The sequence below is a fragment of the Hyperolius riggenbachi genome, chromosome 11 (assembly GCF_040937935.1).
Source record: "Hyperolius riggenbachi isolate aHypRig1 chromosome 11, aHypRig1.pri, whole genome shotgun sequence".
In the NCBI taxonomy this organism is placed as follows: domain Eukaryota; kingdom Metazoa; phylum Chordata; class Amphibia; order Anura; family Hyperoliidae; genus Hyperolius; species Hyperolius riggenbachi.
In genome coordinates this window covers 226,718,180-226,744,396 of record NC_090656.1, presented here as the reverse complement: position 1 = coordinate 226,744,396, position 26,217 = coordinate 226,718,180, and the positions used below count along the sequence as shown (strand labels likewise).

Below are 26,217 nucleotides of genomic sequence, written 5' to 3'. Positions count from 1 at the left end.
CGTTCAGCGTGAACGCTAGTGACTGCTAGTGGAAAAGGGCCCTTATTCTCCATCTTGGTGTCCCTGTCTTTCTCTCTCCCCCACCCTGCGCTGATATGAGGTAGAATGGTATTACATATTGTGTGGGGACGGTTATGCTAAGGGTCCCACTGCTGTCAGTCATTTAGGGGGTCAGCCATTCTGTAATGAGGTCTGATTTTATTACATATTATGTGGGGACGGTTGCGCTAAGGGGCCCACTGCTGTCAGTCATTTAGGGGGTCAGTCGCTCTGTAATGAGGTCTGATATTATTACATATTATGTGGGGACGGTTGCGCTAAGGGTCCCACTGCTGTCAGTCATTTAGGGGGTCAGCCATTCTGTAATGAGGTCTGATTTTATTACATATTATGTGGGGACGGTTGCGCTAAGGGGCCCACTGCTGTCAGTCATTTAGGGGGTCAGCCATTCTGTAATGAGGTCTGATTTTATTACATATTATGTGGGGACGGTTGTGCTAAGGGGCCCACTGCTGTCAGTCATTTAGGGGGTCAGTCGCTCTGTAATGAGGTCTGATATTATTACATATTACGTGGGGACAGTTGCGCTAAGGGCCCCACTGCTGTCAGTCATTTAGGGGGGTCAGCCCCTCTGTAATGAGGTCTGATTTTATTGCATATTATGTGGGGACGGTTGCGCTAAGGGGCCCACTGCTGTCAGTCATTTAGGGGGTCAGCCGCTCTGTAATGAGGTCTGATTTTATTGCATATTGTAATTAAACCCTATAGGCCCATTCTTACTTGGGCGATTTGCGCTAATCGCCGCAAATCGCCCAAAAACGCAAACCCGTCACCTGCAGCATTTTCAGGCGACTTCCCTGCGATCGCGTTTCAGGGCTATAGAAGCGCTAAACGCAATCGCGGAGAAATGACTGCACTGTCCAGTGATTTTTCCGCGTGAAATTGCGGACAAATCACTCCTGCAAAATGCTGGCAAAAATCGCCGGCGTTTTGAATTTCTAAGTGTGAATGGGCCCTGAGGTAGTGTCTTATACTAAATAAGTGGTAAGATTGGTGATTGATTGTACAGTCGAAAAATCGACAGCCCATAGCATTATGCTTCGTACACACTTGCGATAACTATCGTTTGCAAAGAACGATAGTTACCAGACGAACCATATTGGAAAGATTGGTATGCAACGATGGGATGCAGCGATCATCATACACATTTTAACGATAGTTCTCGCAGAAAAGAACGATCAGAAGGAAATGTTGCATACATATTTACAGTATATATATTAAAAAAAAAAACACTGACATGGAGTTACAATAAATACAAATATATGATTGTTAACTTGAAAACAAAGTTTAATTGAAATGAGCAATGTAACAATCTTTACGGCCGCTCTACAAAGTAAGTACTGAAGCTGGGCAGAATTCAACACAGGCGCATTGGCCCTTGTAACGATCGTTGTCGGCCGATGTCTGTACACACTATAGTTTTGTAAAGATTGTCGGTACATACGATCCGTCATTAGGCTAGGTCCACACTAGACACAGTTGCAGGACGGACACTGCAGTCCGGATCAGGGGAAGATTAGGGGAAGTACCCACCGGACTGCAAACTGAGGAAAGTGCATCAGTTTTGCATCAGTTTCCGTTCAGTTTTTCCCTGACAGAAAACGTCTCCATCATTAGGAAGGAGTGGGAGGATTTTTTTGGGCCAATCATAAAGCTCAGGCTAACCGTTTTCACATCCGTTTTTTGCCTGTGGAGCTGGAGATGCGTTTTCTCATTGCATTTCACTACCCCTGCGTGTATCCGTGGTCCTGATCCGTTGCGTGAAAATGCAGCAGATCCGGACCTTCCATTCAGGTTTTGAAAACGGATCCCCGCAAACGCAGACGGATCCGTTTTTTTCTTGGGTGAGGCTGGCTGCTATGATCAACATTAGTATCCGGGACTCTGTTTTTCATCAGGTTTGAAAAACGCAGCCACGGATACGTTTCCGGACCTAGTGTGGACCAGGTCTTATACTGAATCAAACAGAGCAATGAATATTCAGAACATTCAGATCAGAGACATTGATCTGTTTGCCACAGTGGGTGGCAATCTATACTTGTATGGGCACCTTTATACCGAATGCGTCAGATAACTGGGTGCAACAATTACAAATCACTCCTAGCTCTGCTTCTGGACTGCTTCTGAAAAAACCTGCTGCCACCATACCAAAAATTACAAATAAGCAAGAAATAATTGTCACTGCAGAGTAATACTTTTATCTGGTTACAATAAAAAATATAATTTTATAAATGAAAAATTAGGTTGGATTACAAGGATTTGACTCTTTCCTTGAATGTATCTGTGCAGTTATGCCTCTCCTTCCACAGGTTGTGTTGCTGTAAATTTAGCTACTTTCCTCAAATTACACCCCCAGCACACACTGACCATGCAGAGATTTCAGAGGCAAGGGGGTGGAGAGGGGAGGAAAGGGGTGTGGAGTTTCACAGGCTGGAGGCTGGATATGCAGATCAGCTTTGCCTGTCTGTAATGATGACAAACAACATGGCCGCTCTCATTGTATCACAGGAAGAAACAATAATATTCTGTTGAAGCTGTTTATAGCTATATTTGCTGTGTAAACCATCTAAACTTAAGATAAGATACATAGACAAGTTACTTGTTATAATTAGTTTTTCATCTCGGATCCGCTTATTCTAGCTACTAGCATAGGGTGACCATATTTTGATTTCCAAAAAAGAGGACGATCACAACAGCATGTGGGCGTGGTCATGGGTGGGGCCAAATATACAAGACCTTAGCAGTGTGCTGTCCAACTTCGCAGGCATGGAGGGTCGGTTTTTTTTTCCAGACCACATGGCGCATGGCGGAGGCCGGCCGACCACAAAATGCAATCAGATTCGCAGAATATTTCCCCACAAAATGCAATAAGATTGGCAGCAGATTTCCCCACTAATGCAATCTTATTGGCAGCACATTTCCCCACAAATGCAATGAGATTGGCAGCACATTTCCCCACAAATGCAATGAGATTGGCAGCACATTTCCTCACAAATGCAATGAGATTGGCAGCACATTTCCCCACAAATGCTATGAGATTGGCAGCACATTTCCCCACAAATGCTATGAGATTGGCAGCACATTTCCCCACAAATGCAATGAGATTGGCAGCACATTTCCCCACAAAATGCTCTTTCCCCCATGCTGCGTGCGGCTGCCTAAATATACCTCCCTTGTTCTCCTCTGACCAAGTCACCAACGCAAAGAGTGCGACTGGACAGATTATTGGAGGGGATAATAAGATAACAGAGTGGCTGGAGAGGAAGGCAAGGGAGTCCACGCACCTCATGGAGCTGGTGGAAGCCCCAGGTAAGTATGAAAACAAAACTATTAAACATCTCAGAATTCCTTTAAAGGAAACCTGTAATGTCTTTAAAAAAAGTTTCACTTACCTGGAGCTTCTGCCAGCCCCCTGCAGCCTCCGTGGGCACACACCGTCTCTGAACGATCCACCAGTCCCCCGCCGCAGCTAAGTTTTGTTCTTGCGGACTTGCAAGTCATTGTCCACTGCCCCTGACCACACAAACATCCTCATTCGCACTCCCATCACCAAGAGCATCCTGCACAGTACGAGAAAACCTTGCACTGCACCCGCGCAGGACACTCATGGCGAAGGGAACACGAACGTAGATGCGCATGGCCAGGGACATCGACTTGCGAGAATAAAACTTGGCTGCAACAGGAGACAAGAGGACTTTTTTTTTTAAAGACATTACAGGTTGAATAGCATATAACAAGCATGTATACAGGGTGTCTAACAAGTGTCCAGCTTGTGTTGAAGTACTGTGGCTGGCAAGGGCTTGGAGGTTTCTACACAGTGCACAGCATGCAGAACACTAGTAGTGGCTGAGGCTGCACTCTGCTTCTCCCTCTATTGTCAGCTCACCTCTCCCCCCTCCAATCTCAGCCTCCTCTCTCTGTCCTGTGTCAGGCTGTCCACCTTTCTTCTCCCCCTCCCATCTGAGGTTTCCTTATCTTATCCCCGGCATTCCGATGACTTGCTTTCACACACAGCCTGTGTGTTATTGCCGCTGGCTTGTTTCCGCCTCCTCCCCTAGCTGTCGGCACTTCCTAGCTCACTTCTCCTGCAGAAGAACAGCTTGCAGAGATCCACTGAGGCTGAGATGAGTCGAATACTGCGAGCCCATGGCAGAAGAACCGTTTGCAGAGATTCTCTGCAAGCGGTTCTTCTGCTGCTTGGGCTTGCAGTATTCGGCTCATCTCAGCCTCAGTGGATCTCTGCAAGCGGTTCTTCTGTCGCTGGCTCACAGTGTTCGGCTCATCGCAGCCCAATGGATCTCTGCAAGTGTCTTCGGCTCTCTTTACTTCACCGAACATTTCAGAAATCCGGTAGGACAGCCCGGGCAGGTCTGAAAAAGTGGACCTGTCCGGGCAAAAGAGGACGCATGGTCAGCCTATACTAGCAGATCCTCAAAACGCTAGAGGATTTTGAAGCAGATTTCACAGCGTTTCTAGGCATGTTTAGAGATGTTATCTAAACATACCTAGCGGTTTTGGAGCGTTTTTGTGTAGCAGATTTCAAATACTGTTACAGTAAAGCTGTTACTGAACAACTTCTGTAACAAAAACGCCTGGAAAACCGCTCTGATCTAGCGTTTTTCAGATCGGTTTTCCACTTTCCTATACTTTAACCACTTAAGTGGATGGATATATCTGTCCAGATAGACTGTGCTGCTCCTGCTGCCTGAGGCGCGCGCACGCTCCCGCTGCCTGCCGTTAGCCCCTTAGCCCCCCGATCAATGGATGGGAATATATTTCCCATTCATCGATCTAAGTCCCCCGCAGAAAAACCGACGGTCTCTCATCCGAGGCGGCGGCCTTTCTGCATAAAATATAAAGTTTCCAGTCCTCTTTCTAGTTCCTGGAAGGAAGATCGTTCGCTTCTAGGACTTTTTGACTGTGGCCATCTTGTGGACAAATAGTAAACCACACCCACATACATTTTTTTGTTAAATAATTACATTATATTACATTTAAAATCAGCTGTTTACCTCCCACACCAAAAATTACCCAAATAGATTTTTTAATAAAAAAAAAATTACAATAAAAAAAAAAACCAACAACATAAATAGTTATCTAAGGATCTGAACATTTTAAATATGCATGTCAAGAGACTATATTATTACATTTTTTCAAACTATTGGCTTGTAAATAGTGATAGACGCAGATTGAAAAAATGCACCTTAATTTCTAAATAAAATATCGGCGCCATAAATTGTGATAAGGACATTATTTAAACGGTGTAATAACCGGGACAGATGGGCAAATAAAATACATGAGTTTTAATTACGGTAGCATGTATTAATTTCAATGATATGAAATAATGCATTTTTTTCCATTTCTTTCTTAATCTTCCTGTTAAAATGGATTTAGAAAAAAATAATTCTTAGCAAAATGTACCACCCAAAGAAAGCCTAATTAGTGGCAGAAAAACAAGATATGAATCAATGAATTGTGATAAGTAGTTATAAAGTCATTGGCGAATGAATGGGAGGTGAAAGTTGCTCGGATGCATAACGTGAACAGCACTGTAGGCTGAAGTGGCTAACATTGAGGCAGAAACGCCTCTGAAATCTAAAAATGCTGCAGCCCCCGAGTTTGTGTTTGTGGGAAAAACGAACCGCTTTGGTGTGCACCATCCCATTCACTTTCATTAGCCAAGTGGTTTTTCCCCTGCAAGCGTTTTAAAAAACGCTCCAGAACCGCTTTGGTGTGCACCAGCCCTTGGTGATTAAAAACCCGCCAAAACCCGCCGACTTTAGCGGTTAATAGCAAAGCCCCCTTACATGATATAAACACCAAATTTGCCGGATACGTTAAGAAGAACAGTGGGAACATTTTTTTTATCAAAAAGACCTTATAGTTTTTGAGAAAATCGATTTTTAAAATTTCAAAGGAAGTTTTAAAGGCAAAAAGTATACATGTAAATGCGGTAAATACATGAACTGTCATTTACCGCACTTAAATGTATACCATTTTCCTTTGAAACTTTAATATCGATTTTCTCAAAAACTATAAGGTCTTTTTGAAAAAAATGTTTCCCCACTGTTCTATTTAACATATCCGGCAAAATTGGTGTTTCTAGCATGTAAGGAGGCTTTGCTATTAACCGATAAAGTCGGCAGGTTTTCAGGTGATCATCACGGCCATGATCACGGCTAAATCCGTGATCACGAGCCAGATTTGGACCACAATCACATGCATTCGGAACTGAATCCGTGATCGAGAGGGGATCACGAATTCGGAGTCCGACCTCGTGATCATTAAAAACAGCTGTGGAGAGCAGCACTAGCAACCTGGGGGCTACCTATACTTGTATAGTATTATTGCAAGAAAAGTAGCTGTTATTATGGGGCAAGGTGGTGTGACCGGTGGTGGTGGTGGTGGGTGGTGGTGGTGGGTGGTGGGGGGGGGTGCCATATCAGTCTTTGCCATAGGCACTATATTACCTAGATACACCCCGCTTTAAACGCACACCCTTTAGTGCTTTGAGCCCAACAAAAGAAAAGCACTATACAAATGTTAGGATAATTATAACAGTCCAGCCTTCTCAGTCAAGTCACAATTTTCTGCTGAGTCACTCTTAGTTTGTGCCACTGTGGAAAACAGGCAATGATTATTCCTGATCTATGTATAAATGATTAAGTCAGTGTTTGCCCATTGTAAAATCTTTCCTCTCCCTGATATACATTCTGACATTTATCACATCATGACATTTTTACTGCTGGCAGGTGATATCACTGGAAGGAGAAGCTGCTTGCTTTTTTGGCAGTTAGAAACAGCTGTAAACAGCTGTTATTTCCCACAATGTAGCTAGCTAGGTTCACAGACAGGAAACTATCAAGACCATGGTCCTGACATCACACTGTGGGAGGGGTTCCTCCACAATATCAGCCATACAGACCCCTCTGATGATCTGTTTGGGGGTATCAGCTACTGACTGGGATGAAGTTCAATTCTTGGTTACAGATTCTCTTTAAGTTTGGCAAGGCATTTCACAGGGTAGGGGCAGCATGACCATCCTGATACGTGTTTATAATAAATGGATAAATGATGAGTGAATTTCAGATTTAGCTGCCCATAGACAGGAGCTGATTGTATTTGGTGGGGGTGAGGAGAGATCATCTGACAACCGATTGGTTGGTCAGATAAGAGACATCTCATATGAAGTACGAGTCCCCCACCTCCTTATTAGGTGAAGTTTCTGTCTTTCGTCACGACTAACCTCCTTCATCCGTCCTCTCGTATTTCAGTATCTGGCGAAGACCCTCAGTCTGGACACAGTGGGCTTTGGCTACCTACAAACAGTATTTGGAATCCTTCAGCTGGTGGGAGGACCCATTTTTGGCAGGTAAGACCCCCTCCGCCCAATCAATTCTGATTGGCCCATTTCCAGGCTGAATATAATTTGCATTCAAACAGAAGTAATTTTGCTGGAAGATCTCCCAACGCTGAAATATATATCATTAAATCTTATTTGTGTTAAAAGATGAAATATACCATTAGTAAATGCACCCAGATAGTAAGCCCCTGAATTTGGATGTACCGTGTGTGTCACATGATTATTTCTGTCACCTCAGGTCATCTAAGACCAGTGGCCGCAAGTGATTGGGCGTGTGCCATGTGAGCAAAGTGTCCCACGTTCTGGGGCATCCGCCAGATTTCACTGCCGCTGAACTGCAGGACTTGGCTGAAGGTTGTGGGGATGAATTATCCATTATCCTGCGTGTTTTCCTTCCAGCAGACCTGACACATGGGGAAGGGGGGGGGGGGGGGGGGGAAGGGTTCGATAGCACGGTGGTGTAGTGGTCAGCACTCTTGCCTTGCAGCGCTGGGTCCCCGGTTCATCTCCCAGCCAGGGCACTATCTGCAAGGCGTTTGTATGTTCTCTCTGTGTCTGCGTGGGTTTCCTCCCGGCACTCCAGTTTCCTCCCACATCCCAAAAACATACATATACCTTGATTGGCCTCCCCTAAATTGCCCTTAAACAATGATACATACAATACACGATCCATACATAGACATGACTACGGCAGGGATTCAAGTGTGAGCTCCACTGACGGACAGTTAAGTAACAAGACAATATACTTTGTACTGCGCTGCATAAAAACTAAATAATAATAAATAATACTCACCTATGTAGAGGAAAGTCTCTGGATCCCATAGATCAGTGGTTCCCAACCTTTTTAAAGTCATGACACATCACGCCAAGCGCTCAGATCTCCGTGACACATAACATGTGTATAGGTAGTATAGCTGCCCCAGTATGGGTAGTATAGCTGCCCCAGTATAGGTAGTATAGCTCCCCAGTATAGGTAGTATAGCTGCCACAGTATAGGTAGTATAGCTCCCCAGTATAGGTAGTATAGCTGCCACAGTATTGGTAGTATAGCTCCCCAGTATAGGTAGTATAGCTCCCCAGTATAGGTAGTATAGCTGCCACAGTATAGGTAGTATAGCTCCCCAGTATAGGTAGTATAGCTGCCACAGTATAGGTAGTATAGCTGCCACAGTATTGGTAGTATAGCTCCCCAGTATAGGTAGTATAGCTGCCACAGTATTGGTAGTATAGCTGCCACAGTATAGGTAGTATAGCTGCCACAGTATAGGTAGTATAGCTGCCCTGGATAGGTAGTATAGCTGCCCTGGATAGGTAGTATAGCTGCCCCAGTATAGGTAGTATAGCTGCCCCAGTATAGGTAGTATAGCTGCCCCAGTATACTGTAAGTAGTATAACTCCCCAGTATAGGTAGTATAGCTGCCCTGGATAGGTAGTATAACTGCCCTGGATAGGTAGTATAGCTGCCCCAGTATAGGTAGTATAGCTGCCCCAGTATAGGTAGTATAGCTGCCCCAGTATAGGTAGTATAGCTGCCCCAGTATAAGTAGTATAACTCCCCAGTATAGGTAGTATAGCTGCCCCAATATAAGTAGTATAGCTCTCCAGTATAGGTAGTATAGCTCCCAAGTGTAGGCAATATAGCTGCCCCAGTATAAGTACTATAGCTCCCCAGTATAGGTAGTATAGCTGCCCCAGTATAGGTAGTATACCTGCCCCAGTATAAGTAGTATAGCTCCCGAGTATAGGTAGTATAGCTGCCCCAGTATAAGTAGTATTGCACCCTAGTATAGGTAGTATAGCTGCCCCAGTATAAGTAGTATAGCTCCCCAGTACAGGTAGTATAGCTGCCCCAGTATAAGTAGTATAGCTCCCCAGTATAGGTAGTATAGCTGCCCTGTATAGGTAGTATAGCTCTGCAGTATAGCTGCCCCAGTATATGTAGTATAGCTGCCCTGTATAGGTAGTATAGCTGCCCCAGTATAGTTAGTATAGCTGCCCCAGTATAAGTAGTATAGCTGCCCTGTATAGGTAGTATAGCTGCCCTGTATAGGTAGTATAGCTGCCCTGTATAGGTAGTATAGCTGCCCTGTATAGGTAGTATAGCTGCCTCAGTATAGGTAGTATAGCTGCCCCAGTATAGTTAGTATAGCTGCCCCAGTATAAGTAGTATAGTTTCGCGGTATAGGTAGTATAGCTGCCCCAGTATAGGTAGTATAGCTGCCCTGTATAGGTAGTATAGCTGCCCTGTATAGGTAGTATAGCTGCCCTGTATAGGTAGTATAGCTGCCCTGTATAGGTAGTATAGCTGCCTCAGTATAGGTAGTATAGCTGCCCCAGTATAGTTAGTATAGCTGCCCCAGTATAAGTAGTATAGTTTCTCGGTATAGGTAGTATAGCTGCCCCAGTATAGGTAGTATAGTTTCTCGGTATAGGTAGTATAGCTGCCCCTGCATAGATAGTATAGCTGCCCTGTATAGGTAATATAGCTGCCCCAGTATGGGTAGTATAGGTGGGCCAGTAGGGGTAGTATAGTTGCCCCATTGTAGGAAGTATAGTATAGTTTCCTCCATTATAGTTAATGCAGGTAGGTGGCCAGCCTGCTTCCCCCTCTATTCCCATAGCTGCCGCTCGTGTATCCTTTTCAGCTGGCGGCCGATTCCTCTATGCGGGTACCCGGCGCCCCCCTCCTCCGTCACAGGCCCTTCACTCCCCGCCTCCTCTCCATCCGTAGTTAGATAGTTACAAGAAAATGGCCACCGATGTCCACAAAATTTGTGGACATCGGCGGCCATTTTCTTGTAGCACTGCTCTAATTACAGACGGAGCAGAGGCTGGGAGAAGTGGGGATAGACAGAGCGGGCGGCGAGTGGCGACACATACCCGATGCTGGCATGCTGCTGCGACACATGAATGTGTTGTGGCACACGGGTTGGGAATGACTGCTCTAATAGGTACAAGATAAACAGTTACTATGTACCCATGCTGATAGTAAACTAGCTGCAGCTTGTAACAATTCCTGCTGCTACCAGTATGTACAGTGTAAGCTGTTACTCTGTGCCTGTACTGATAGTAAACTAGCTGCAGAGTGTGCTGATTTCTGCTGCCTCCAGTATGTACAGTATAAGCTGTTGCTTATAGTACTGTACTGATAGTAAATTAGCTGCAGCATGCGTAGAATTCTGTTGCCTCTAGTATTTACAGTATAAGCTGTCTCTGCCCTGTATTGATAGTAAACTAGCTGCAGCGTGTGCTGATCTCTGCTACCTCCAGTATGTACAGTATAAGCTGTTACTCTGTGCCTGTGCTGATAGTAATCTAGCTGCAGTGTATGCTGATCTCTGCTGCCTTCAGTATGTACTGTAAAAGCTGTTAATCTGTGCCTATACTGATAGTAAAGTAGCTGCAGAGTGTGCTGATCTCTGCTACCTCCAGTATGTACAGTATAAGCTGTAAAAGTGCGTACACACGCACTACGGAAGCCAATGACGGGTCCGTCAGACCCTCCCGCTGGGCGGACTTTCAGCAGACAGTAGTGTGTGTGTATGCACTGTCTGCGGACTGATAAGGCTGTTCCTGAACGATCGAACAACCTTATCAGTCCGCCGACAGTGCGTACACACACACTACTGTCTGCTGAAAGTCCGCCCAGCGGGAGGGTCTGACGGACCCGTCGTTGGTTTACGTAGTGCGTGTGTACGTGCCTGTACTGATAGTAAACTAGCTGCAGTGCGTCTCTGCTGCCCCTGGTATGTACTGTATGAGCTGTTACTCTGTGCATGTACTGATAGTAACCCAGCTGCAGCATGTGCTGATGATCTCTGCTACCTCCAGTATGTATAGTATAATCTGCTACTCTATGCCTGTACTGATAGTAAACTAGCTGCAGTGTGTACTAATCTCTGCTAACTTCCCCTATGTACAGTATAAGCTGCTAACCTGTGTGTCTTTTAATAAAGTTTATTCTCTTTACTGTGGTGAAGCCTTTTGTCGTTTCTGTGCAGCGCAGCTGCTGAGTTATATTCAGCAGTATAATAAGTCACATGCTGGTAATTTGCTTTATAAAGCTTATATCTGTAGGGTGATGTAAGATTGTGCTGGAGATTACAGCCTGATAGTAAATAATGTAACAGCACTGAAATGCTGTATAATGTTTGTTTATGCAGCAGAGGTGGGAGCTGGTCGGCTGGACAGTCACCTCTGTCATACAGTCCCCGGCCACTGGGCGGAGCTCTGTCAATCATTCACAGAGTGACAGATACTGTCCTGGATGGCTTAGCCTGGACTGACCTTTAGCTTTTCCCACACAGGACAAGGCTGTAATAGACAGTACAAAGGCAAAGTTCCCTGGATTCCTGGACAGACACTTGCATGTGTTAGATTACAGTTATTATAATTATTTTTATTGAATGGAACAACTCATTCGGACTAGAAATCAAAGACCTTCCAATAACTTCCAATGCCCAAATTCCTGGTAAAATAATACCCTTATTCGGAGCATACACTGCTCGTTTTATGCGCCGGATCGAGCCAGTGGCTCTATGCTGGTGCATCCCCACTCGTCCGTGCGTGTGGATAGATTTCCGCTCGTCCCCGCCGGCCCTTCCTTATCACTCTTTTGCAGGTAGGCACTCATCTGGTTTTAAGTAGCGCTGTTCATTTCCTTGCTATGTACTAATTTATTTCGTTTTTGGTCAGCTGCTCCCACTTAACAGCCATGCTTTTGGTGTATATGCAGAGCTTCTGTTTGGGTTCAAGGTGCGTTTGTAGTTTCTGTGGTGGCTCAGCGCACCTCTGATTGGAGGCCATTCGGAGGCGGCCTGGTGTTGCGCTGATCCACCTTTTGCGCAATTTTCAATTTTCGATTTTATTTGATTAGCCGCACCCAGGCTATGCATATACATAAGTTAGGATTTAGTTAGTGTTAGGCCCCTCCCATGGAGGATCGACTTCTTCGCAGTGGGAGGGACGAGTACTTAATAGGTTGCATGCAAGCTGTTACAGGAAACTAACATCCTCCTCCAGTGGTAGACAGGCCATGTGTATGCTCGGAGTGTATTATATCCCACAAGTGGGGCTTGCACTCTTTTTAAGTAGCGCTGTTCATTTCCTTGCTATGTACCTTCCTTATCACCGCTCGATTCCCTGACATTGTCCGCCAGGGGGAATGGAGCGGGCGCGGGTCATGCGGCTTGATCGGGCCAGCTGAATGTTATCAGATGGCCGGATCAGCTGGTCGATACACGGTACAGAAACGTACTGTGTATCCCCAGCATTATGCCGGGCATACACAGCTCGTTTTATGCACCGGATCGAGCCAGCAGCTCGATGCCGTCGCATCCCCACTCGTCTGTGCGTGCGGATCGATTGCCGCTCATCCCCGCCGCCGCTTCCTTATCACCGCTCGATTCCCTGCCACTGTCCACCGGCGGGGATTGAGCGGGTGAGGGTCGAGCGGCATGATCGGGCCACATGAATATTATCAGCTGGCCGATACACGGTACAGAAACGTACCGTGTATCCCCAGCATTAGTCATAGAGCATGTTATCTTCATAGCACCCCCCAAAATACCAGGACAGTAAACACACCCCACAAATGACCCCATTTTGGAAAGTAGACACTTCAAGGTATTCAGAGAGGAGCATGGTGAGTATGTGGCAGATTTCATTTTTTTTTTGTCACAAGTTAGAAGAAATGGAATTTTTTTTTTTTCTTGTCGCAAAGTGTCATTTTCCGCTAACTTGTGCCAAAAAATAAAATCTTCTATGAACTCACCATGCCTCTCAGTGAATACTTTGGGATGTCTTCTTTCCTAAATGGGGTCATTTGGGGGGTATTTATACTATCCTGGAATTTTAGCACCTCATGAAACATGACAGGTGCTCAGAAAAGTCAGAGATGCTTTAAAATGGGAAAATTCACTTTTTGCACCATAGTTTGTAAACGCTATAACTTTTTACCCAAACCAATAAATATACACTTATTGGATTTTTTTTTTTATCAAAGACTTGTAGCACAATAAATTTGGACAAAAATGTATATAGAAATTTTACTTTATTTGAAAACTGTCAGCACAGAAAGTTAAAAAAATCATTTTTTTGACAAAATTCATGTCTTTTTTGATGAATATAATAAAAACTAAAAATCACAGCAGCAATCAAATAGCACCAAAAGAACGATGTATTAGTGACAAGAAAAGGAGGTAAAATTCATTTAGGTGGCAGGCTGTATGACCGAGCAATAAACCGTTAAAGCTGCAGTGGTCTGAATGGAAAAAAAAAGTGTCTGGTCCTTAAAGATGAACTTCAGCCTAAACAAACATACTCTCATTAAGTTATATTAGTTATGTTAATTAAAATAGATAGATAAAATAATCTCTTACCCACCTTGTTTTAAAAGAACAGGCAAATGTTTGATTCCATGAGGGCAGCCATCTTTTTGGTTGAAAGGAGGTGACAGGGAGCATGAGACACAGTTCCAACTGTCCTGTGTGCTGATCACTCCTCCCATTTGCTAGGCAACATGAATAACAACATAGGAAATACCATCATGCTTTGCACAGCATCAGGGAAAAAAGCCCGGGCAGTTTTCTTTGATGGGGAGGAGCTTAGCTAAAAATGCAGCTAAAAATGATGCTTTGGTAAGAAAAACAAAGTTCTGATGCTGTGAAACTGTTGAAGAGAACCCGAGGCGGGGTTCTAACAATGCAATCCACATACAAAGGCTTGGTCTGCCTATACAGCCCAACCTCTGTTGCTATTTCAATTCCTCCTAACTTCCCCCTGCACTCTGTAATCAGCTATAAATAACAGCCGCGCTGCTGACACACAGCGTGTCAGAGAGGGCTGTGTTTACATCTGTCCTGGCAGTCTGCCGCTCCCTCCGCCTCCTGCATAGCTCCGGACCCTGTCCGCGTCCCTTCTCTCACTGCTGATTGGAGGAAAGGGAGGCGGGTGGGACAGGAAGTCTGCAGGAGGTGGGGGGAGCAGCAGACTGACAAGACAGATGTAAACACAGCCCACACAGCGCGGCTGTGATTTATAGCTGATTGCAGAGTGCAGGGGGAAGTTAGGGGGGATTGAAATAGCAACAGAGGTTGGGCTGTATAGGCAGACCTAGCCTCTGTATGTGCATTGCATTGTTAGAACCCCACCTCGGGTTCTCTTTAAAGAAACACCAAGCTTTTCAGTTCTGCTGAGTAGATTTTTAGTCCGGAGGTTCACTTTAAGGGGTGTTAAGACCATAAGTGGTTAACTTAACACAAAAATATCATGAATTATGATGATTGTGTGTTTTGTGTCCTGCAGGTTTTCAGATCAATATGGCGCCCGGGCCGCACTGACGCTCTCCTGCCTGTCTGCGTCCGTCTATTACCTCCTCCTGGCGTTTACCACGAATATCCCCCTCCTGTTCCTGTCCCGCCTGCCGTCTATCTTCATGCACGGCCTGCCAGGTACTGTATATCACCCCCCGCCTCTGGGCGCCCCCCTCTCATTATATCTTCTGTGCGCACAGCCGCACACACACACAATCCAGATGTTACACTGTAGGTAGCCAGGCATAGGTGCCCGTTCCCCCATATAGGTAGCAAGCTATAGGTGCCCCGAGAATAGGTAGCAAGCTGTAGGTGTCCCCAGTATAGGTAGCCTGATATAGGTTCCAGCAATATAGGTAGCCAGGTATAGGTGCCCCCAGTATAGGTGCCTCCAGTATAGGTAGCCAAGTATAGGTGCGCCCAGTATAGATAGCCAGGTATAGGTGCCTCAGTATAGGTAGCCAGATATAAATGCCCTCAGTATAGATAGCAAGGCATAGTTCCCCCCGGTATAGTTACCCCAGTATAGGTAGTCTGGTATAGTTGCCCCCAATATAGGTAGTTAAGTATAAGTGGTCTGGATAGGGGAGCAGCCACGGAAAAGGGGGCCCCGACTACCCCTTCACCTCTTCTGCGTTCCATGCGCTGGAGGTTCACACGCCGCCGGCCTTCTCTGTCTCCGCCCCACACCCCACTTCCACTAATCAGGAAGTAGAGTGATTTTTTGAAGAGTGAATTTCTGAAGGAGGGAGCGCTGAAAGGGGGGGGGGGGCAATGTAACCATGTGTACCTGCAGCTCCTCCCTCCTGCACTGTGCCATGCCCGCCCATAAAAATGGCCCTGTGCGGTCTTCAGAGCTGCCGGGCTCCCCCCAGGCCCCCCCGTAGTTGCATCCACTGTAGGGGTGATTGTTACAGGAGTGGCTGGATAGTGTAGTGGTTAAGGGCTCTGCCTCTAACACAGGAGACCTGGTTTCGAAGCTAGGCTCTGCCTGTTCAGTAAGCCAGCACCTATTCAGTAGGAGACCTTGGGCAAGTCTCCCTAACACTGCTACTGCCTATAGAGCGCGCACTAGTGGCTGCAGTTCTGGCGCTTTGAGTCCGCCAGGAGAAAAGCACAATATAAATGTTCTGTGTGTCTGTGTTTGTTAAGCCCCTGCTTACTAGAAGCTCTAAACCCTGACATCACAAATACATAGCGTACATGCGCAGAGCGCTCCTGGCCATAGGCATGTAATCAAGGATGCGCAGCGCCGGGCAGCGCCTGCACACTGCTCACCGACCCTGGCTGAACCGAAAGTAGCTGTGAGCAGCCTTTACATTATAACAGAGGCGATGGAGGAGAACAGGGGGAGCAGTGGGCATGAGGACTGCCTGCTACACATGACTGCCCCCCATACCCGTTTTTAAAATTTAGGAATGCTAAGGTATCCTTTCAAGTTTCAACACACAAAACAATCAGGCAGGGAACACACTTGTCTGTTTTCGTGCGCGTTTTCTGCACAGAAAAACTGAGAACTCATGTTAATCAATGTGCTAGTCCACACTTAATATGTTGTTCGCGCGCAGAAAAAAAACTGACATTCTGCATCCTGATTCTGCACATTTTGTTAGTTTTCTCTATCAACTACATCAGCTGCTGTGAAAAAAACGTGCGCGTTTTCCTGCATACTTTTTCTGCACACCAAGTGTGTTTCTATGCAGGAAAACGCGCACGTTTTTTTCACAGCAGCTGATGTAGTTGATAGAGAAAACTAACAAAATGTGCAGAATCAGGATGCAGAATGTCAGTTTTTTTTCTGCGCGCGAACAACATATTAAGTGTGGACTAGCACATTGATTAACATGAGTTCTCAGTTTTTCTGTGCAGAAAACGCGCACGAAAACAGACAAGTGTGTTCCCTGCCTCAATGTTTCGGCGGTTTTCCTTTTTTTCATGTAGTGTGTAGTATCAGTAACTTCCTCTAGATGGCAGTATTGCAGCAAAGTTTTGTACCCTGGATAACTATAGATAATACACTACTTGGGAAGAAAAAGCACACACACACACCACCTGAAGCGAGAGTGATATGAAGGCTGCCATATTTATTTCCTTTTTAACAATACCAGTTGCCTGGCTGTCCTGCTAATCTTCCTGGCATCAGTAGTATCTGAATCACACACCTGAAACAAGCATGCAGCTAATCCAGTCACACCTCAGTCAGAGCACCTGATCTGCAAGCTTGTTCAGGGTCTATGGCTAAAACTATTAGAGGCAGAGGAGCAGCAGGACAGCCAGGCAATCAGCATTGTTTATAAGGAAATAAATATGGCAGCCTCCCTATCCCTCTCAGTACAGGTGAGCTTTAAGCTGGCCAAACTATGCAATTTTGCTTTCTATCATCGATCGATCAATTGGATTATATTGTATACTGTTAGCAGTGCCAATCAACATCAAATGATCGGATCATTGATTCATTTTTCAGATGGATTCTATCTGAAATGAATTGATTGGTTATCATTTTTATTCAGTGTATGGGCCTGATAGTTTCCTTCTGATCGCATTTATCAGTTCGCAAGGTCAATTGGAAGGTAAAATTGGATCGTCACGGGGCGGCTGATATAGAAGTAAAGCCTGGTACACACATCCAACTTTGATTGGCCAATCATAGTTACATAGTTATTTTGGTTGAAAAAAGACATACGTCCATCGAGTTCAACCAGTATAAAGTACAACACCAGCCTGCTCCCTCACATATCCCTGTTGATCCAGAGGAAGGCGAAAACCCTTACAAGGCATGGTCCAATTAGCCCCAAAAGGGAAAAAAATTCCTTCCCCACTACAGATGGCAATCAGATAAAATCCCTGGATCAACATCATTGTAATTGTAGGCATGGATGTCTTTCAACACAAGGAAAGCATTTAAGCCCCCTTTACATGCTGATATAGTTTGCCATAACTACTTCCTGTGGCAATGCATTCCACATCTTAATCACTCTTACTGTAAAGAAACCTTTCCTAAATAAATGGCTAAAACGTTTTTCCTCCATGCGCAGATCATGTCCTCTAGTCCTTTGAGAAGGCCTAGGGACAAAAAGCTCATCCGCCAAGCTATTATATTGCCCTCTGATGTATTTATACATGTTAATTAGATCCCCTCTAAGGCGTCTTTTCTCTAGACTAAATAAACCCAGTTTATCTAACCTTTCTTGGTAAGCGAGACCTTTCATCCCACGTATCAATTTTGTTGCTCGTCTCTGCACCTGCTCTAAAACTTCAATATCTTTCCTGTAATGTGGTGCCCAGAACTGAATTCCATATTCCAGATGTGGCCTTACTAGAGAGTTACACAGGGGCTAATTTTACCACCTTCATGTAGTATGAGAACTTACCTACACAAGCTGTTCATAGCATTCAAAGTCTGTTGGCCCTCATGCTACATGGAGGTTGTAAAATTGGTCAGTGATTGGCCAATCAATATTGGATGTGTGTATGCACCTTTAGAAATGTAGCACTTTGGGGTCTTATTGTGACAGTGTGTAGACTATTTCAGGAATGCTTCCTGCCTCCATGATGTGATATCCATGATATTTTGTACATGTGATATACCGATTGTCTTCCTTGCACTAGAAGTGATGTGAGGAATGGTTGCCTGAGTAACGCCTCCATCTTGTCCCGCCTCCCAGGGGCTCAGATGATCATCACTGACCAGTCCACCCCCGAGGAACGAGCCGGCTCCCTGGGGAAGTTGGGGCTCTGCTTTGGCGTGGGGATCATCATCGGATCGTCGCTGGGAGGATTCTTGGCGTCCAGATTTGGGTGAGATTCTGCTAAAGAGATGCACAAATCAGAAAAACGATTCGATAATACAGTAAAGCGCTCCTGTATTTCCAGCATCATTTCCGATAGGTGATAGCCTCTATTACGGAGGTTGCAGGCGAGATTCACAGTTTAATGTCTGCGTGTTTGTCTGCAGCAGAGTTCAGACGTTACATCATTAAACCCGTTCTTCAGTTTTTCGTAGATTATTCTTAAAGCGGATCTGAGATTTAAAACTAACTATAACAAGTAACTTGTTTATATATCTTATCTAAAGTTTAGATAGTTTACACAGCAAATCTAGCTGCAAACAGCTTTAAACGTTGATTATTTATTGCTGTGATATGAGGGCAGCCATGTTCTGTTTGTCACATTCTCACAGGCTGAGAGCTGGAGATGCTATCAGCTTGCCTGTGTGTAAATTCAGTTCCCTCTCCTCCTCCCCTCTGCCTCTGTAATCAATGGCTAGTAACCTCCTCCTCCTCCTGCCCAAACTGAGCTCCCATAAGCCCCTGCTACCTGGGACTGAGTGCCAAGGCTCTCTGAAAAGCTGTGGGCGAGGCTTGTTTAGTTTATAGGGAATTAAAGTATTAAAACAAAACAAAAAAAGTATTTAGCGTGAGGAATGCCCTATAAACTATATGAAAGGAACACAATTATGCGATGAGTAAAAGTTTATCTCGGATCCACTTTAAAGCGGGATTGTCAACCACAAACTAAAATTCCATTTACCCACTGCTCTGTGTTTATTACGCAGCCTGCAACCTTACCCTGCATTGCAAGCATTCAAATATAATCATAAAGGTTTCTGCTGTAATGAACCTCATCTCAGTCAGCCTGGCTCTATTCTGGTACATTGCTGGGGAGAGGGAAGCTTGCTATCTCCCCTTCCACATTACTGCTCCTCAGTGATTGGCTGAGGGCAGTTCAGTGTGACAGGAGGTTGAGAAGGGAAAAGCTGCTGAAATATGATCTATGCTGAGCTCACGTGTGTTTACAAAGCAAGCTAGATATGACAGTGCAGTTTCTAGGAGAAAAAAAAAAGAGTAAGTGAGGAAATAAATGGCTTCAGTCAGAGGCAATAAAGATGGAAAACACCTTGAACAGTGTTCTCTTTATTTACTATATAAAATTCACTGAAATCAAAACGTGGACAGTACAACACATGCGTAATGTAAGTAGATCAAGTATTTATCTACTTATATATGTGTTTTTCCAGGGATATAAGTCTAACAAGGGCTTGTTGGAAGTAACATCGCGGTTATGCTCCTCTTCAAGGCGGTGCCGTTTCTTGGGCAGTGCGGGCAGGCGCCCGCCCTGGCTGCAGATCAGCAAGCAGGATTAGGGGGGCGCAAACAGAAGGACATAACCAGTAGGCGGTAGAGAGCCAGTGATGCGCGGTGCAGCCGAATGGAAGAAGAACGAAGAACAGTGCAATCATTTTCCTTGACTCCTCCTGGGCGTCCTCTGGCTGACTTCATTCAACGTCTGAGGGGGGGGGGGGGGGGGTGTTAGAATCCAGATTTTAACACTCTCGTCCTGGTGCAATGTAGCCTAGACACTGTCCTGGCTGCCGTGTTTGTGCGGGTGCAGCATGGCGGTGCTGGTGACAGGAGACAAGAGCGGTCTGGACGAGATCTGGAGGAGGCAGACATTAAAGAGAGTCTGAAGCTAAAAAAAATACCTCTTTTTATTGGTCATTTATCTTAAGCAATACGATCATAGCTGACATGCCACATTCCTGTGGCAGATTGATGTATTTATACCCCTGAAATCCCCGGGGCAAAATTCAGGGCTCCTTCCTGATAGAAGCAGAGCTTTGCGCAGTAGCTCTGCCTCTGCTCGCGTCAATCCCCGCTGATCACACGTCTCTCCCCGCCCCTCTGTCTTCTTTCACAGAGAGGGGCGGGGGGGAGGTGGAGATCGGTGGAGATTGACGCGACTAGAGGCAGAGCTAATGCACAAATCTCTGCCTCCCCCGGGCAGCAAAATCCACGATCTGGAAAGTCATGAAATTTTGCCCCTGGATTTTGGCGGTATAAATATCTTGTTGTGCCGTGGGGATGCAGCATATCAGCTATGATCTTATTGCTTAAGAAAACTGGCAAGTAAAAAAAGGTATTTTTTATGGCTTCAGACTCTTTAATGCAATGGGATCTACCGATTCAGATGGGGTTTTTTTTCTCTTTGGGAATGTAATCTGATGTCTGTTGTCTCTTTTGTGAATGTGATTAGGAGGAGAAGATACTCCGATTTTCACACATTACTAATCCGTGTATACACAGGCCTCATTTGTGTATTTGCATGCATTTACGTTGTTTTTGCATATTGGCATTAAGATGGTATTTAGATGACATCTGCAATATTAAAGTGGTATGAGAGTATTGATCATTTTACTTCCTTGCACCACTGGATCTTAATCAGATTTTCATAGTAATCTGTCGATTGAAGCAATGCTAGCTTTGCATCCGACACTCTCCTCATTTTCTGCAGTCATATGGCCACTCTCCCTCATGTGCAAGACTTTTCACAAGCTGCCCAGTCACTGGATTCCTCTTCCTGCAAGACTCTCCTACCCTTGCCAGACATTTATGCATTCTCACTATCACTACACAGACAATATACAAGACGAGAGGTGTTACGGATAATAACAGTTTATCTGTAATGAGGCACTGAGTTATCTATAAATATGAAGCCGTGTGCAATAGCTACGGTTGGTTATAATTAATTGGAGATGGGTAGTTTGGTTGTGTCGGTACTGATGACGAATTCAGTCTGTAATTCTTGCATTGAGTAATTTCTTTGCATAACCCGTTTTTATATGTCTGATGACAAGTAACAATGGAAACAATTATTGCCTTGGAAACGAAACAGACAACAGCTAAGTGATAAAATCTTTTCTTCCTGGTGATTCAGATGGAAAATTGTCTGCTGGCTTCATTCATCTTCCCTCCTGTCCCTTTCTAGAAACCAGCATGTCACACCTCATCTTTCCTCCTGGCCCCTCCTGGAGACTGGCATGCAGGGCCAGTGCTAGACATTTTGCTGCCTGAGGCAAACTTATGAGGATGCATTCCCCCAGCCTCTCCCCTTTTTTGGAATGATCACACAGCCAGTGGCGGCTCCAGCTTCAGATTTTTGGGGGGGGCTCAAAGGGGGCACGAGGGCTGGCAGGCCGGGCTTGGGGGGGGGGGATTTGCTTCGCGCGCCGCGGCAAAAAATTGGGCGTGGTCATGATGTCATGTGGGCGGGGCTAACTGTAATGTAGTTGTACCAGCTAACGTAGTTACATGGAAAAAAAAATGAAGTAAACGCACATAATGACAGGTAGCCTTTCACCAGTAAATGCACATAAGAATCAGCTTTTCAGCAGTTAATGCATGTAATGACAGTTAGCGTTTCCCCATTAAATGCACATAAGAGACAGCTTTTCACCAGTTAATGCACATAATGACAGACTGCGTTTCTGCAGTAAATGCACATAAGAGCCTGCTTTTCACCAGTTAATGCACATAATGACAGACAGTTTCCCCATTAAATGCACATAAGAGACAGCTTTTCACCAGTTAATGCACATAATGACAGACTGCGTTTCCACAGTAAATGCACATAAGGGACAACTTTTCACCAGTTCATGCACATAATGACAGACAGCATTTCCCAGTAAATGCACATAAGAGACAGCTTTTCACCAGTTAATGCACATAATGACAGACAGCCTTTCACCAGTTAATGCCCATAAGAGACAGCTTTTCACCAGTAAATGCACATAAGAGACAGCTTTTCACCAGCTAACGCACGTAATGACAGACAGCCTTTCACCAGTAAATGCACATAAGAGACAGCTTTTCACCAGTAAATGCACGTAATGACAGACAGCTTTTCACCAGTAAATGCACGTAATGACAGACAGCTTTTCACCAGTAAATGCATGTAATAACAGACAGCGTTTCCCCATTAAATGCACATAAGAGACAGCTTTTCACCAGTAAATGCACGTAATGACAGACAGCGTTTCTGCAGTAAATGCACATAAGAGAAAGCTTTTCGCCAGTTAATGTACGTAATGACAGACAGAGTTTCCCCATTAAATGCACATAAGAGACAGCTTTTCACCAGTTAATGCACATAATGACAGACAGCGTTTCCCCAGTAAATGCATGTAATGAGAGACAGCGTTTCACCAGTTAATGCACATAATGACAGACAGCCAGTGTCCCCAGTATATGTAGCCAGGCGTATAGCTGTCCCCAGTATATGTAGTCAGGCTAGTGATGGTGGGCTGGGGGCCCCAGGGCACCTCAGGCCTGGCTGGTGGTGGTCTGGAGGCCTGAGACCTGGCTGGTGGTGGTGGGCTGGGGGCCCCAGCGCAGCTCTGGCTTGCCTGGTGGTGGGCTGGAGGCCCCAGGCTCAGGCCTTGCTGGTGGTGGTAGTGGTGGGATGGGGGCCCCAGGGCAGCTCTGGCCTGCCTGGTGGTGTGCTGGAGGCCCCAGGCTCAGGCCTGGCTGGTGGTGGTGTGGGGTGGGTTGGGGAGTAGAGGGGAGACAGAGAGAGAGAGGGAGGGAGGCCCCAGGCTCATGCCTGGCTGGTGGTGGGCTGGGTCTGGGAGCCCCAGGCTCAGGCCTGGCTGGTGGTGGTGAGGGGTGGGTTGGGTAGTAGAGGGGAGACAGAGAGAGAGAGAGGGAGGCCCCCAGCTCAGGCCTGGCTGGTGGTGGTGAGGGGTGGGTTGGGGAGTAGAGGGGAGACAGAGAGGGAGGGAGGGAGGCCCCAGGCTCAGGCCTGGCTGGTGGTGGGCTGGGTCTGGGAGCCCCAGGCTCAGGCCTGGGTGGTGAGGGGTGGGTTGGGGAGTAGAGGGGAGACAGAGAGAGAGAGAGAGAGAGAGAGAGAGAGAGAGAGAGAGAGAGAGAGAGAAAGAGGGAGGCCCCAGGCTCAGGCCTGGCTGGTGGTGGTGAGAGGTGGGTTGGGGAGTAGAGGGGAGACAGAGAGAGAGGGGGAGGGAGTCAGGCCTAGCTGGTGGTGGTCTGGGTCTGGGAGCCTCAGGCTCAGGCCTGGCTGGTGGTGGTGAGGGGTGGGTTGGGGAGTAGAGGGGAGACAGAGAGAGAGAGGGAGGCTCAGGCCTGGCTGGTGGTGGTCTGGGTCTGGGAGCCCCAGGCTCACATGTCACATCAGCATCACATCCCATGCCCCCCCCCCCCCCAAAAAAAAAAGGTTGGCTGCCTACCCCACGGTAACCCACCTTGAGTCACTAGTAGTGACACAGTCTGGTCTGGTCTGGTGTGGCTGGCTGCACTGAGTCCCCGGTGCTGCTGCTGCCACATACAACGGCTGTTGGTTGGACGGAGCGACAGTGGCAAGCTTCTCTCTGAAGCCGTGCGAGCCAGGCGAAGGAGAGACTGAGCGCGCTGCACACTACGTGAGTGTCACGTGACGGACGTCGTCACGTGACGTGACTCAAATTTAACTGCCCCGAATGTCCCCTTCCCTTGCGGGCTGCTCTGACTGTGCCTGGCTGCACCTGTCAGTATAATTACAGGCAGGGACGTCTGACAGGCCAGCCCTCTTCCTCCTCCTCCTTCCAAGTTCTGACGTTCTGAACCGCGCAGCCACGGCCCGCCGTGGGGGTGGCTTTAAGGGGGGCTAAGAGGTTGACAGCTGGAGCTTAAGCCTGGGTAAGCCCCAGTGTGGCGCCGCCACTGCACACAGCACCAGAAAATGTTCACCCTCAGTATATGTAGGTAGGTAGGCAGGTATACGTGCCCTCTGTATAGGATAGACAGGTATAGTTGACTCCAGTATAGGTAGCCAGTATAGCTGCCCTAGTATAGGCAGCTAGTATAGTTGCCCCCAGTATAGGTAGCCAATATTGTTGCCTCTTTACATGTAGCCAGAATAGTTGTCCCAGTATAAGTAGCCAATATTGTTGCCCCTTTATAGGTATCCAGTATAGTTGTCCCAGTATAGGTAGCCAATATTGTTACCCCTTTATAGGTAGCCAGTATAGTTGTCCCAGTATAGGTATCTAGTATAGTTGCCCCCAGTATAGGTAGTTTAGTTGCGCCAGTATAGGTAGCTAGCATAGTTGCCTCCAGTATAGTTGACCCAGTATAGGTAGCTAGTGTAGTTGCCCCAGTATAGGTAGTATAGTTGCCCCAGTATACAGTAGGTAGCTAATATAGTTGCCCCCAGTATAGATAGTATAGTTGCCAAGAATAGGTAGCTAATATAGTTGCCGCAGTATAGGTAGTATAGTTGCCCCAGTATAGATAGTATAGTTGCTCCAGCAGAGGTAGCTAGTATAGTTGCCCCCAGTATAGGTAGTATTGTTTCCCCAGTATAGGTAGCTAATATAGTTTCCCCCAGTATAGATAGTATAGTTGCCACAGTATAGGTAGTATAGTTGCCCCAGTATAGGTAGTATAGTTGCTGCAGTATAGGTAGCTAGTATAGTTGCTCCAGTATAGGTAGTATAGTTGCCTCAGTATAGGTAGCTAATATAGTTTCCCCCAGTATAGATAGTATAGTTGCCACAGTATAGGTAGTATAGTTGCCCCAGTATAGGTAGTATAGTTGCTGCAGTATAGGTAGCTAATATAGTTGCCGCAGTATAGGTAGTATAGTTGCCCCAGTATAGATAGTATAGTTGCTCCAGCAGAGGTAGCTAGTATAGTTGCCCCCAGTATAGGTAGTATTGTTTCCCCAGTATAGGTAGCTAATATAGTTTCCCCCAGTATAGATAGTATAGTTGCCACAGTATAGGTAGTATAGTTGCCCCAGTATAGGTAGTATAGTTGCTGCAGTATAGGTAGCTAGTATAGTTGCTCCAGTATAGGTAGTATAGTTACCCCAGTATTGGTATAGTTGTCCCAGTATAGGTAGTATAATTGCCCCAGTATAGGTGGTATAGTTGCTCCAGTACCGGTAGCTAGTAATCTTGCCCCCAGTATAGGTGGTATATTTGCCCCAGTATAGGTAGTATAGTTGCCCCAGTATAGGTAGCTAATATAGTTGCCCCAGTATAGGTAGTATAATTGCCCCAGTATAGGTGGTATAGTTGCTCCAGTACCGGTAGCTAGTAATGTTGCCCCCAGTATAGGTGGTATATTTGCCCCAGTATAGGTAGTATAGTTGCCCCAGTATAGGTAGTATAGTTGCTCCAGTATAGGTAGTATTGTTTCCCCAGTATAGGTAGCTAGTATAGTTGCCCCCAGTATAGGTAGTATAGTTGCCACCGTATAGGTAGTATAGTTGCCCCAGAATAGGTAGCATAGTTTCCCCAGTATAGGTAGTATAGTTGCACCAGTATAGGTAGTATAGTTGCCCCAGAATAGGTAGTATAGTTGCCCCAGTATAGGTAGTATAGTTGCCCCAGAATAGGTAGTATAGTTGCCCCAGTATAGGTAGTATAGTTGCCCCAGAATAGGTAGTATAGTTTCCCCAGTATAGGTAGTATAGCTGCCCCAGTATAGGTAGTATAGTTGCCCCAGAATAGGTAGTATAGTTGCCCCAGTATAGGTAGTATAGTTGCCCCAGAATAGGTAGTATAGTTGCACCAGTATAAGTAGTATAGTTTCCCCAGAATAGGTAGTATAGTTGCCCCAATATAGGTAGTATAGTTGCCCCAGAATAGGTAGTATAGTTTCCCCAGTATAGGTCGTATAGTTGCCCCAGAATAGGTACTATCGT

General features: G+C 45.9%; 1 protein-coding gene across 2 annotated transcripts in view; it reads left to right on the top strand.

Moving 5' to 3' along the window:
• The window catches only part of SLC22A18 (solute carrier family 22 member 18), a 117,086-nt gene that overhangs the window by 26,962 nt on the left and 63,907 nt on the right, over nt 1–26,217 (top strand). For both annotated transcript variants that reach the window (XM_068261233.1, XM_068261232.1), the window contains exons 2-4: nt 7,335–7,432; nt 14,729–14,874; nt 18,402–18,534. In XM_068261233.1, coding sequence (XP_068117334.1) covers nt 7,335–7,432; nt 14,729–14,874; nt 18,402–18,534 — 377 coding nt within the window. The remainder of the gene's footprint in view (nt 1–7,334; nt 7,433–14,728; nt 14,875–18,401; nt 18,535–26,217) is intronic.